General features: G+C 33.3%; 1 protein-coding gene across 4 annotated transcripts in view; it reads right to left on the reverse strand.

Moving 5' to 3' along the window:
• Positions 1-14594, reverse strand: part of LOC108721763 (something that sticks like glue) — a 29886-nt gene extending 15292 nt beyond the window's left edge. The window contains exons 1-14 of one of the 4 annotated variants that reach the window (XM_018446501.1): positions 14473-14594; positions 13913-14403; positions 13199-13382; positions 12851-13085; positions 12501-12740; positions 10702-10868; positions 9727-10101; positions 7750-8011; positions 7402-7651; positions 6999-7311; positions 6638-6707; positions 6267-6554; positions 5997-6191; positions 4961-5257 (exon numbers count right to left, since the gene is read on the reverse strand). In XM_018446501.1, coding sequence (XP_018302003.1) covers positions 4961-5257; positions 5997-6191; positions 6267-6554; positions 6638-6707; positions 6999-7311; positions 7402-7651; positions 7750-8011; positions 9727-10101; positions 10702-10868; positions 12501-12740; positions 12851-13085; positions 13199-13364 — 2858 coding nt within the window. In that variant the 5' untranslated portion in view covers positions 13365-13382; positions 13913-14403; positions 14473-14594. Of the gene's footprint in view, positions 1-4960; positions 5258-5996; positions 6192-6266; positions 6555-6637; positions 6708-6998; positions 7312-7401; positions 7652-7749; positions 8012-9726; positions 10102-10701; positions 10869-12500; positions 12741-12850; positions 13086-13198; positions 13383-13912 lie in introns of those variants that run through there. The other 3 variants (XM_018446503.1, XM_018446502.1, XM_018446504.1) reach the window with 3 other exon arrangements.
• Between the last annotated feature and the right edge of the window lie 447 nt (positions 14595-15041).

Below are 15041 nucleotides of genomic sequence, written 5' to 3' on the forward strand. Positions count from 1 at the left end.
TCCACTGGCAGCTCGTGCACACTCAGTGCACTTCAAAGCCGTTGTACAGAAATCGACATAAAGATGTACGTTTAATAAAAATATAGAAACGAATTAAACCGCGAAAGCCTCAATGCATTTTATTGTGCTATTTGATAAAATATACATTAGGGCTCATATTCAGAATGTGCTTACAACGATGTTGTAAGCACTAACATACTATACTTTACGTCACGCATATTATGGAATTTCAGAGATAAAAGCGCGCTATTATTTGATAAAAGCGTGTTCTGAATACAGGCCAAAGTGTTTCCTAGAGATAGTGAACGTCGTGCTTTGTGGGCAAAAAATGTTGGGACAATAAATTGGACACCAAAAAACAGTTCGTTTCTCTGCGAGATTAAGTAACATTTGTATTTTTCAACATATAATATAAGAAATTTATTCATTAATTCCTTATAAATTCGTTGTATTGTTTAAATTAAAAAGTGACACAAATATAGGTATTTGAATGTAGGTAGGAATTGATAAAAAAATGGCGGACCAATTAAAAGTGGCTGTTTTGATGTCGCGACTCTGATTAGAGGGTTTCTAGACATGAACGATTCGCCTCGGGATTGGTCAACGCCAATGTTTGGAACCGTGCGATGTGTTAGTGAAAACGTGAGTTTGTATAAACATACTCTGTATGTGTAAAGGCCATCACACGTACAAAAATTTTAGTCGTAAGATCGCAAGCAAATCAACCAATCACAATCAAAATTACGATCTCGCGTTTTAAAACGCTCGACTGTGATTGGCCGATTTACTTACGGACTTACAATTACAACTAAATTTTTTTTTACGTATGATGGCCTTAAGGGCCTCTTTCACAAACCCCGATTAGTGTTAGGGTGCTGTCCCATGACGGTCGGATTTCGGAAAACGGAATCTCGGAAAAGTAATAGAGTGGGAATCAACCAATCAGAATTATTGGGATGCATTATTGTTCATCTGCACATATACGTTAAATACAAGATTATCGAAATTGAATTTCTATATGTATAAAAAGAAATTCATTATTAATAAATAATTGTTCGATAAGTATTCATTAATATATAAGTATTCAGTTTTCCAGCATGTAAATATAACTATTTATATTGCTGGAGATAAAATTGCGTGCTTGTCGGTCCGAAATTTTTGTGGTTATTTTGGAGCTATTTTAACATCATAATGATTTTTTGTTCTGTTTAAATATGTCTTTCAATTTATTGTGATAGATTTTAGGAACATTTCTGTTAAAATGTTTCATATGACATCATGCAGAATCCTTTCAGAATGTTGCACATGAGATGTAAAAGGTTGAAACATTTCTGAAAATTTTCCGCAATAATCAGTGGTGTATGGGTGATTGCAAGCAGATAAAATTAAAGCTACAATATTTAATAATTAATGCAGTAATCATCAAATTGGCTAAAAGGGACATTAATAGGGACAGTTACCCTACCTTTCGTACGTATGCCTGTGATGCGCACGCAAGTTGTACACAAACATACGGGACCTACAATTTAACGTCCGTTCCGAACGGCAGTTCAAGAGGTTTTCTTGGCAATAGATACTCTTGATGGTTTGCCAGACCACCGAAGAGGAGCAACGAGCGCATGAAAATTTCTTGATCTATCGGGGATCGAACCCGAGTCCCCCCCCTCTAGCATGGTAGACTTACGCGCTGTCCACCATGCTACACTCGTGCTCAAACAGATCTATAACAAAATTAAATACATAAAAAAATACAAAAAATTTTATATAGAGTAAAAATTTCACTGTGCTTATAAATCACACTTTCATTAACATACTATATTATCTCATTATTGTTCTAAATACAATAATGTCAATACTGTCTTAAAAATAAATTAATCAGGTAACAATTTCTTATACTCTTTACTTCTCAGATATAGAAACGTATTAAGTATCAGAAGCCTAAAAACGCATTTTTTCTTCAGTCTTCTCCTCAGTATTCACAAATACATTACAAATATTGGGTTGGAGAAAAAGTTCTGCGGAATTTTGTTAACTCAAAATTATATACAGAATATATTTGTTGCGAACTGTTTTCGACTATCTGACGTGAGAGCTTAAAGTTTTTCCTAAAATTCATTTTTAAGAAATGTTTCTACGACTTTTTGTTACCAAGTTACACGCGGATTAAATGAAAGAGCATTCTGATTTTGATTGCTCATAACTCCGTTAAAAATCATCGAACCGTAATTAATAAAACAGATTCTTAAAGTTGAAATGTTGCTCTATCATCAGGTGATGTAATTGCCAATTTTTAAAAAAATAAAATATATGTACATTTGAGCTTGTGATATTACTGTCCTTTTTTCCATTGCGCAATGGTCATAAAGATAGTAATATCACATTTTTAACTCAAATTTCTATATATTTTACATTTAAAAAATTAGCATTCGATACTATTCGATAGAACACGTTTCAGCTTTAAGAATCTGTTTTCCTTTTAATTACAGTACAATGATTTTTAATGGAGTAATGAGCAATCAAAGTCAGAATGCTCCTTTTTACTTAACTCGCGAATAACTCAAGAATAAAAAATCGTAGAAACATTTAAAAAAAATGATTTTGTAAGGAAAACTTCAAACTTCCACGATATAGGTAACCGAAAATTTTCGCAAATTTTTTTTGGCACGTGACAGACCCACAAAGTGAAAAAAAATTTTTTCTTTTTTGTCAGCTCGTTATTTTCTATATATAAAAATTATCAAATTCACATAAATTCAAAAAATGTAATAATCATTCGAAAGTAGAGATTTCATGCTTTAAAATCTCTTCTTTAAATTTAAATTTTGATCATTTTTAACGAAGATATTGTATATATAATTTTGAACTAACAAAATACCGCAGAACTTTTCCTCCACCCAGTATATAGAGAAAATATATTAATTTGTACAATCGAATTATGAGATAAGAGTTAATCAAACACAATAATTTCACACACAATATCCAATATATCACTCTTGCAAAAGTTAAAATGTTACTATAGTAAAATATATAAGCTGCATAAATTTGATATAGCAAAAACTCCACATATATCTGTACATACTTTATGCACATATTACATGTATTCACATATTATATATATTTACACGTATATATATAAATATATATATATATATATATCTTCATATATATATAAATATATATATATGTTTAAAAAAATATACAGGTATATATAATATCTTTTTTTTTAATTGTTTTCTATACTTATGGATAATAAAATCATTTATTTAGGGCAGAATGAAGAATAATAATTTAAAAAATTGTAAAGAATTAAATATGTAGCTAAAGGAAAAAGAAATATTTATGCAGAAAGAAGATGTGGAAGATTTAAATCACTTTACTATTTACCATCCTTGTAATTTTTTCTATTTTAATCTTTATATTTAAGAATTCTGTATCAATAAAGTTCGGTGAATGAGAAAATAAACACCACATAGTTAATAAACAACTGATCTTTACTATCTTTTGAAGTAATCTCTTCCTAAAGACAATACACTTCTAACAACGTTTAGACATTATTGCGGAAATTCTGTGAAAATTATTCCTTGGATATCGCCTTACATCTTGTTGTCAATTCTGAATATTCGAAATGTCTGTAACAGTCACTTCATCCCCTCCTTTAATTTAAGACGCAAAAAAAATCTGATGGAAAAAGATCGGGGGAATAGAGAAAGTGATTCAAACGATAATGCAATGTTAACTCAAGAATTGCTGTACATGTTTTGAATCAGAACCCCAGGTAGAACGTAGTTATAATTAAATCATAATGATATCATTATGACGTCACTTGATATATAAAAATGTACATAAAATTAAACTTAAAATTATTAAGGTCATGATGATGCTCTTATAATATTATGACTTCTGTGTTTGAAGTTGACAAGACAACTTAAGGCCATATCCAAAAATGATTTTTCACAGAGTTTCCATAAGTTGTACGTACGTTGTCTGAAATGTATTGTCTTTAGGAGGTATTATTTTGAAAGACAATAAAGGTCATTCGTACTATAAATGTAGGTGACTTGGGACAGCAAGTATTTTTGTTAAATTTAATCGTGATATCTATCTATGAATCTCTAAAGGAAGTTTAATACCTAAATTCTCTAAGCAGAATCGTAAGGCTCATAACATATTCTTGTAAGACTTGTGAGAATTTTTTTAAGTGGTTATACCTTTATACAATATTTTTACAGACAGCTTCCTATCAGCCATAAAATTTACAAGAAATCGTAGATATTTACGAATATATATATAATCATATGTTTTACGATACATACGCATAAAATTAGAATACTAGTCATAAGTTCTTACAAGTTTTACGAGAACACGTTACGAGTCTTACGATTTTGCTTAGAATTGACCCACAAATTTTAAATTTTCTTTAGTGACTCATGAATAGATGCCACGATTAAATTTAACAAAAACACATGCTGTCCCAAGTCACATACATTTGCGGTATATTAATTGATGTTTATTTTTTTTTTCTCATAACATTCGCTGAACTTTATTGTCATACCGTGTGTGTGCACAATATACATACATATATGTATATAAAATACTGTATGCATAGACTATAGACGATAATCTTTTAATTTAGCAACATTATACTCTTCGTAGCACACAAAAAAGATAATTTTTACTCTTTTTAAACTTGGATGGAACATAGAAACGTGTGTTTATTATCAAATTTATGCAATGTAACTGCGTGTCTAACTTGTATCGTCAAAATGACTTGCAGAATTGTTTCAGTACGTCGGCATTTCACGCTAACAAAATAATTCGATTTATATACCATGTCGCTTTTGTATAATTCATTAGCCATTGTTTCGGAGCTTTTTTGTTTATAAATAAACTAGTAGCATGTCGGTAGATTATCTGCATAACGTAGTGTACATGAATGAAAGTACTATTGAGGCGAAAATACCTGTTGTAGGAATCATAATAGTCTTTCCTGTCCGTAGGTGAAGGTCCCAATGACATAAGCGGTGGTGGTGGATGACCTCCAGTGACTAGATGCGGCATCAACGGCGGTATATGTTGGGACGGCTGATTTCTTCCTATAGGATACCTCGGTAGCGGTCTCTCCCTAGGTGGTAAATCGCGTTCACGATCACGAAATGGATAATCGTGAGCCGGTGAATCGCTGTAGTAAGTGTTGTATCCATCTCGAGGTTCGCGTGATCGCGGTCTTTCTCTCTCACGATCCCTCTCTCTTTGAAATCTGAAAAATTAAGCCGTTCGTAATACATTATTGGGCTTTCTATATAATAAGTCATAACTTAAGCTTAAGTCTTAAGCCGTAAGAAATTGGTCAATGTACAAGAAGAATAATCGTTTATACGATTGGTCAATTTCTTATTTAGGTGATCCTAAAGACGCGATTAGGCATATTGTAAATAGCACTTATACACAGATGATTTATGTATCATTGACACATCACTATATCAATATCTCACTCACGTATGCCACACATACACATAAATTTTCGTATAACAATTACGTTAAACGTCTAAGTCTAATTTTAAGAACTCCATGCTGTTTCTTCATACAAACTACTAGTCTGTGAACTACTATTTCATAAGTACAGGTTTTATAACTTTTATATGAAGCAAAATTGTCGCGACGTGATAGCTCTACAGCTATCGCCATATTAGACTAAGAAATGGTAAAAAAGATCTTAATTTCAGAATTTTTTGTCGTTCTCAGCATAGACTCCACTTCACAGACATGTATTAATGCGTATACTTTAATTCTGGAAAAGGATTTTCAAAATCAGTAAGAGAGGAAAAAAGTAACTGTTGTACAAAAATTATATGGTTTAGTTGATAATACAAACTTTAGGATCCCCTTAAAACTTAAAGCTAAAATTATAGCTTATTGTAGAATGATATATATAACGTATTCAGAATGCATTTTACAAGATATCTCTTGTATAACAATGAATATTATGCGAGGCATACCTCGGAGGTGATCTGACTGGTGATCGATATCTGGGCAATAAGTCGCGATCTCGATCCCGTTCGCGGTCTCTGTCGCGGTCGCGATCACGATCACGGTCTCTCTCTCTGTCCCTTTCCCGATCTCTGTCTCTTTCACTATCTCTATCTCTCGACGGAGATAGTCTCGGCGACTGACTGCGAGAATACGATCTAGATCTGCAACATCAGATGAAACTTGAAGAATAGAATAATAATAAATAAATCTCTTGCATGTTGAAACTACAAAAGTACCTGCTGATAGAGAAGCTGCCACTTCTTGATCTACGTTTTGGAGTACGACTACGAGGTCGGAGTGGTAACGGTGACCTTGTTGATCTCCGCTTCGATGGCGGACTGCGAGATCGACTGATACGAGACGCAAAAGGCGATCTACGACCAAAAGAGCGCGATCTAGATCGACTGTAACTACGTGATCGGGATCGCGTTCTGCTTCTTCTTCTATGTTTCCCTAAACGTCGATCTCTCTCATCCTTCTCTCGGAGCATTCGCTCGAATGCTTCCAATGGATCGTCAATGATTCTGAAGAATGAAATGTATATTAATAACATTGTATATTCATTGATCTTTACTAATTAAAGAAAATTACTGGAAAATTAACTTACCCAGGTGGATTTCTATTGTGTATATTTCTACCTAGTCCAGGTGGTGGTGGTTGCAAATTTCGATATGCCACTGAAACAAGATATAAACAAAATGCTAAAATGAAAAACAGAAATGAAATAACCTAAAAATCAAAATACTTATATATGATTCATATAAAACGCTTCGAAGAGTACAAATAAATAAATGTCAAACTGAAGTATTTACTTGTATCTAAAGTATTTTGCTTTTATAACAAAACTTTTACAGAAAATGCCATGAAAAGTGCTTTCAGGAAGTAAACATTTTTGTATTTCAAGTATATCAATAGATATCTCTTTTTTTATTTACATATTTGTATTGAATGGAATACATGTTGCTTACTATGATGCAATCCTCTCATTGGTCCTCTCGGTGGTCCGCTATAGTTTCGAGGCGGCTGAGACGGTCGATATCCTTGTTGCTGGTAAGGAGGTCTATCGTATCTTGGCGGTCCGTAATGCGATCCCTGTTGATGCGGATATATCGGTATTCGATGACTCATATATGGATCCGGCAAAAGCGGAGGATTGTGCGGAGGTACATTTGGCGGTGGCTGATTATAATTTGGCGGTGGAATGCGCTCTTCGCCTGGTGGAAAAGGCAGTAATGGTGGTTGATTGCCAGATGAAGGAACGTGCAAATGTGGTTCGTCGACCTGAAATATTGCAGAAATGTGCAGCGACGAATTAATAGAAAAGTTCAAGTATAAAAAAGTTCTTATGTAAAGAGAATGTTCTGCTCTCACCGTTGGAGTGCCCGCACGGTCTTCGTTAGATCTACGTATTCCACTGTCATAATGCATAGCAGGTGGATAATGTCCATCGTCTGCTAAATGACTCTGATAGCTCTTGGAAGGAGGTGGGTTCATTAAGTGAGGTAATACCGCACTCGACGATGGATATTCGCCGTGTTGGGAGTGTCTGGGCGATAGGGATCGATTTCGATTGTGATTCAATGGCCGTAAATTCTCAATTCTACGACCACGTTCTCCGCTTCTGCATTGTTACGGAAAATGAGCAAAATGTGTAACTTAACTCAGTTTATCTTTTATGTCACAATAGAGAATTGGCGAGATAAGATTTGCTTTTCTTACCTGTCGCGATGTCCATCCCTGCTGAAGCTTCGTCGACGTTCTCTTGATTGACGTTCTCCCGTGTATTCATTGTCTCGTTCTTTCTTATCGCGGCTGGAGGGATCGCTTCGCTCACGTTCTCTCTCTGGCGAGCTCACGAGGGCAGGAATCGGGAGTAGAGGTTCTGTTCCTGGAGGAGGAGGCACCTCAGTTTCCTCATCAGTTGTTAGTTTTGTTATTGAATCGCTTTGCAAGTGTGACTCTGAAGTAGATTCAGGTAGAGCTGTCAGAAGCACATCACGTATAAGTAGGCGATTCAAATTGGCAATTATTATAGCTTACTAAAGAGCAGATTAACGATACATCCTTGGAATTCATCGAATTGCTATAAGCAGGATTCTTTTACACTCTCTCCCTTTCATAGTGCATTTGAGGTTATGTGTTTGATATTGTCAGCTGGCCGACATAAATTCGAATATATTCGTCAACGATATATAATTGTAGTGAAATAGACACGTTATCTAGCACGTCTCATCGCGACAAAGCTATTTTTTTAAGTATCACATGCTATATGAATAAAAAAAAGTCGAAACTATACATTGATTACATATACTCCAACATAATGGCGCCTGTCTGTTTACGTACAAGAAATAGAAAAACATACGGAGGGAGTATTCATGTTGTAACACACGCTCGTACGCAATGTATATACCCACACAACATGAAATATCTCCGAAATATTTCATGCAAGATTTAAAATATTTAGAAATATTTCATAAAATATTTCTAAAATATAAATATGTCCAGGAATCAGAGTTTTTGATATAATTCCTGGAACGTTTATATTTCTACAATATTTCTAAAATATTTTTATGAAATATTTCAATGGAATGTTTTAAAGCATTTTACAAATATTTACGAAATATTTTTTAAATATTTTATTGAAATATTTCCGTGATTTGTAATAAATATTTCATACTGTGTGGGTACGTAAAAAATGATTTGTTATATATGTTATATCATAAAATAATATTTTATATACATGCGATAAAACGAGAGAGAGAGAGAGAGAGAGAGAGAGAGAGAGAGACAGAAAGTGAGATATTAATTGTCCATCTACCATTTTTTCTATTTATACATATGTGAGGAAAGAAATGTATTTTTCATTCAATGTAAAGAGATGAAAGATATATCATTAATCAAGACACTTGCATACTATTTAAATATATCTTCTTAAATATTAAATATTTGATTAAAATTGATAAGAGCACGCGCGCACATATTAACATTTTATTGAATAAACAAATTTTATTAATTAAACTCAATTAATAATGTATCATATATATCTATATTTGTGCGCGCACGCGTGTGTGTTGTGTGAATAAGTTACTTTACATTTATACTTTACATATGTTTTGTTGTCCAATTAAATTATTTTAATATAATTTCTGATAATTTTAATAGTCTATATGTGTGTGTATATCTTAAATTAAGTCTTCTATATACATATATATGTACTTTGAGGTCATATGTGTGTGTATATATATATATATATAATACATATAAATACACTTGTGCATGATAAAATTTTGAACATTAAATAACTTGAAAATATTATTTTCGCGAATAATAATAATAAGAGTCTGCTAATCAGAGTCTTGAATATAAAAATATTTTCATGTATAATTGCACACATATTTCTAAGAATTTTATAAAAATAATATATTACAAAATATTATAGGTAGACATTTAATCGTAGATCACATGAGTAAACTTTTAATAAATTTTACATTTTTCGATAAATATTAGAAAATTATACATAAACTTTAATGTACCTAATATGTGTAATAAATTATATTACAAAAAACTACACGCACAGTGTAATTATATATATATAAGATATAAACAAATACTGTATTACAGAGTGTAATCTATTTATTATTCTTTTAAATATACATACATCAAAACTGATAACATCAGTTAACAAAAAACACTTACTGGTTGATGGCTGTGAACCAGACAGGTTGGTTGACAAATGTTGCGGAGATTCAAGATTAGTGGATAACAGTTCTACAGGTTCTTGTGATGGTGCATTAGGAGCAATGGGTGATTGAATAGTTTTAGCCTGAGATGATACATGACTCGCAACTTGCTGCATTTCAATTTTCGATTGATCTGTTGATGTAGTAGTTTGTCCAGCATTTTGAGTGGGAGGCCGATACGTTTGTCTTTTAGCATAACCAGTTTCATTTTTAAAATTCATTACTGCATTACGTAAAAATCGATTTGGTATGAGAGTTTCCGGGGACACATCTTTCTCATTGCAATCTGGGCATTCGTGTTCTTCGGATTCTAATAGAAGTGTACGAATACCTGTAATGAAAAGAAATTTGTGTGTATGTATGTATATATATATATGTGTGTGTGTGTGTGTGTGTGTGTATACATCTTTATTATACTTACACATATTTATACATATGAGGAGCAGACATTCAAAATGCATTTTGTCTATAATTTCGTTTTTTAAGTTAGAGATGGCAGTGTTCAGTGTCGAAAGACTCATATTATAAGCTACTCTGAGATGTTCAAAAGCATTTTTTCATCGTTAATTTATATTATATGCTGAAAAAACGTAGACATTTCGAAATGTATTATGTTTTTTAGAGACAAACTAGATAACAATTAGAGACAAATTGCATTTGTTTAACACTTTTAGCAATTGTTTAGCAATTTTGTTTAATATTTCACATCCTATTGATTGACATATTGTTATTTTCTATAGAGTGTGTAGTTTTCTTGTGTGTATAGTTTCTTTCTTTCTCATTTTCTGAAAATTACAAATTTTGGACAAAACGCGTTTTGAAAGTCTGCTCCTCAGATATATGTATATATACATATATGTATGTATAAATGTAATAAAGATGTAAACATATAAATAATTGATATCATAATCAATAAATTGGTGAGATTTACATTCATCACAAAAGGAATTTCCGCAACATGGAATCATTACTGCATCTGTTAAAAGATCTTTACAAATACTGCATAACAAATCCTCTGGAATCTCTGGCTTCTCTATGACAGGTTCTGGATCTTGTGAAAATGGTGGTCGTTCCTTCTTACCTTCCTTATAAGCTTGACTAAAAACAACAGAAAATAATAATTATATATGTAATGATAAATGATTTATTAAGATCTTAATGTGAATACATAATAAGTAAGAATATTAAAGCCTATAACGGTCGAGGCTGGATCTTTAATGCTTTAAGTAATTCAATGTGAATTTTATATATATATATATAGTGCTACTTCCTCATTTTTTTTAAACTTGAGGGTATTATCACATGAATATATGCATTTTTGAGTGTGTTATTTGCTATATAACATATTACTTGACTGTATATATTTTGAGTTATGCAAATTTAATAGCATGGGATTTTGCTAATGTGGCCCTCTATGGATATTGATTATTCACGACCTCTTTTTTTGAGGTTTTTGTATCAAAATAATTATTTAATAATCGATTGTAACTCTACTGTTAATCTATAGTTTATATTACGTGTACTATTTTTAGTACTAAACAGCTTATATGCAGAAGTTATGTGAATGTATTATATATGTTTTCTAAACAAAACTAATATTTTAAGGCTTTTTTAATGGAAGACTATATTACCACCCATTTTTTTCTTCGAGTCATTATGCAAACATTTTGTAAATATATAAATGAAAAATATCAATTTTTACAACATTACAAAGTATTGTTAAATGTATTATATTGTAATATTGCTGCAATATTGCATCGCAATATTTCTAAAAGGCGGACATTTTACCGTTGCAATGTTGTAACCTTGCAAAGCAGTATTGTTGCCATCTTTCTGTGCTGTATGGACGGATTGAGCATCGAATTATTAAAAATTTGCTTGTCAATTTAATTCAATTTGTGACATTATAGTAGTTTAATTACGTTTATAAATCCAGAAAATCAATTCTGCGCGCAGTTCGAATGACTACAAATATGGTACATATATAGTATATACAGGATGTCCCAGAATGACCGCCAAATATTTCGTGCGTAGGTAGACCAGACTGAATTGATGTAAGAAATTTAGAGGAAATAGGCACAACAGAGAAGCTATCAGCGTCAGGGCTATGTGGCTCAGTGGAAGGACGGAAGTCTACCATTTCAGAGGAGACCAGGCCTCGGTTTAAATCTCGGAGCGCTCTGATATTTTTCTCGTGTTGTCGCTTGTTTCTTACACTGACAAGGGAAGGCTCCGGAATGATCCTCACCGATTTTAATAAAACTTGGCAGGATTGTAGAGTCGTTATTAACTTTAATATTGGAATATCTTGGAAACGGTAGACCGTCTACGCCCAAATGAGGGATAATTTTTATTCAGGGGAACACACTCTACAATTCTGTCAAGTTTCATTGAAATCGGTAAGGGTCACTCCCCTTGTGAGTCGAAAAGTCCTCTACCATTTTGCAATTTTTACAATAGTGAACAAGATATTAATAACTAAAAATCGCCGAATATTCATTTTTAATAACTTTTACTCAAGTATTATCAATTTTACAGAAAAACAGCAAGAGACAAAAATTGTTTATTTTCGCACAAAATATTTGGTGGTTATTCTGGGACACCCTGTATATAATTCACATTGAATTTAAAGTATTAAAGATCCAGCTTCGCGACCGATATAAGCTTTAATATTCTTGTTAATTATATATGTATTATATTTATAATTTAGTAATGTATATTGTGACTTACTGATCAATAGCAGGAACGGCATAATGTCCTGTAGGTGTCATCATAGCACCAGGTACCAAAGGTCCTTCAACTGGTACCATAAAACTTCTGGGAATACCTGTGCTCTTCTTAATTTCAATTGGCTCTTGATTTGTGCCTAGTGGACAATTTTTGATCCAATGTCCAGGTTGGTGACATTTATAACAACGATAATTTGCAGGTACATCACCAGTCTGATTGGCTCCACGAATTTTCATGTAACTAACAACATTAAATATATCTCAGACTTTCTTACTTTACTATATATTGTATAATTTAACTAATGTAAAAGTATTTTATTTGTGTCAACAAATTAATATAAAATTGTATACTTTGACGGATCATAATCTTGAGTCGATTGAGTCATCATTGCACGGATCTTATCTTCCTCCGAGCCATCTAATCTCGTGAGATCTACGGCTCTACCTAAATTAGCTTCATCCTTTACATTACTAAACGGAGGAGTTTCATTTCGATCCCAAGAACGTTTCTGTTGTACTGTCAATGGAACTCTGGCGACAATAAGACTAGTATTTTTAGCAATTAGCGCATTATCATCCGTATAATCTAAGGAGATGAATATGATTACTAAATATTATTAACATAATTAATAGTTAGATAGTTGCGTAAGATAGAAAAAAAAATTCATGAGAAATTTCAAGAGAAATTGAGACATTTGCCTTCCTTTGTTTGTGCATTTGTAATTTGCAGATCAAAATCTGTATTTTTGCCGATACGTTTCTGATGAAATATAGCCTTTTTCAAATCTGCTACTGAAATGTGCAATCCATCAAATGACACAGTGTCATAATCCAAAGTAGATTTAAATTTGTAGTGTACAGACATCGTTGCTACTTAAGTAACCTAAAATGTACATAAGAAATCATCGATGATATAAATTTTCCTTATAGATGGAAAAGTTTTATTCTATAAAATCTAAACGATCTTATATACAGAAATTTAACTCGTTTTATTGATACATTATAACAGTAAAGGTAAAAAAAATACATGTAATAAGAATGATACGATTTACGAGAGAAATCAGAAGAATGACAGAACTCGGCATTATGCTCTAGGCATATTGATTAAGGGAAAATAAAGAATCAAAATTTCATTGCGCCAAGAATACATGCTACATGAATAGGCCTGTTCTTTTTTGCTGAACTTTTGCATCGGTTCATTTTACTTCCTTTTCTCTCGAGGAGAAAAGAAGAGGAAGGAAGATGAACTGGTGCAAAAGTTCAGCCAAAAAGAACAGGTCTTATATCACACATGCACGTTTTATCGAGTTTACTCTATTACATTCTCGATGCAACGTAAACGCGTCGTTCTTTTCTCAAAATTCTTATTAAGATAATTATATATAAAATACATATATGAATGAACATATGTACCTCCTCGCGAAAGCAGTCGACGACGAGGTAAATGCCGCATAGGACGCAAAGGTTAAAACCGCGATTAAGTATATCCTGAGATGAAAACGCTGCGCAAAATGACGGTTGCACAACCTAGCTTCAATGAATAGGTTAACTCGAAGCGACGTACGTCAACGTACGACAATGTTGTGGCGTACATACATACTTTCCAGTATTATCGGGAAATCATCAATACCGTGCGAACGACACATATACATACATATCATACTTCCTGCGTGATGTGAGCGACGTAGCGACTTGGCGAACGACAGTCTTGCGATTAAAATACAAACTGCACACCGTCAACAGATCGGCTGATCGTTTCGATAACGCGCGGCTAAACCGAAACGTGGTGCGTCAGTACGTGGCGATTTCAAATTTTAGGCAAACTTGGACAATTTCGTCCATTTCACGTGACTTTTTACAAGACTAGCGTCAAGAGGCCGAGTACCGCCAGTGCCATGTCTTCGCTAGAAACGGCTAGAATCGGTATGGTATCCCTTCATTTATAATTTACTTATTTACCAATGATAACCTACGGTAAGCACCAAGACACTTGAAACTGCTAGAACTCTCGAATTGTATTTCTGCTGATCTTGTTTAGAAATTCTAAAATGTCGGAAATAAAACGAAGCTACAAAAGACTCCACCACCCAATGTGACGATCGCAAACGAGCTCTGGAGCTCAGCCCGGATCCTCATACGGACAACAACGCTTTGACACCAAGAGCTGATTGGTGAAAAGCCGGTTGTAGGGGTAAAATTTACCTCTGCAACCGGCTTTTCGCCAATCAGCGTTCGGTGTCAGAGCGCTATTGCCCGTATGAGAATCCGGGCTGACGCTGACGCTGCAACCTGCAACTACAAAAAATCGTAATCTACTGTTTACAACAGGTTCGCGTTGCACGCTCCAATATGCTCCTATTCGTTCCAATGCGCTCCAATACGTACGCGTTACTGAAACCAATATGGCGACTAGATGTTCGCGTCGCGTTATGCGGGGTCTACAATAGAAGTTGTAGCGGTCGTAGGGTCTTAAGTCGTAGAAAATTGACCAATCACAGTTGATTATTCTTCTCATATTCGACTGTGATTGGTCAATTTTCTA

The sequence above is a fragment of the Mycetomoellerius zeteki genome, unplaced genomic scaffold (assembly GCF_001594055.1).
Source record: "Mycetomoellerius zeteki isolate Tzet28-1 unplaced genomic scaffold, Tzet1.0 scaffold182, whole genome shotgun sequence".
NCBI lineage: Eukaryota > Metazoa > Arthropoda > Insecta > Hymenoptera > Formicidae > Mycetomoellerius > Mycetomoellerius zeteki.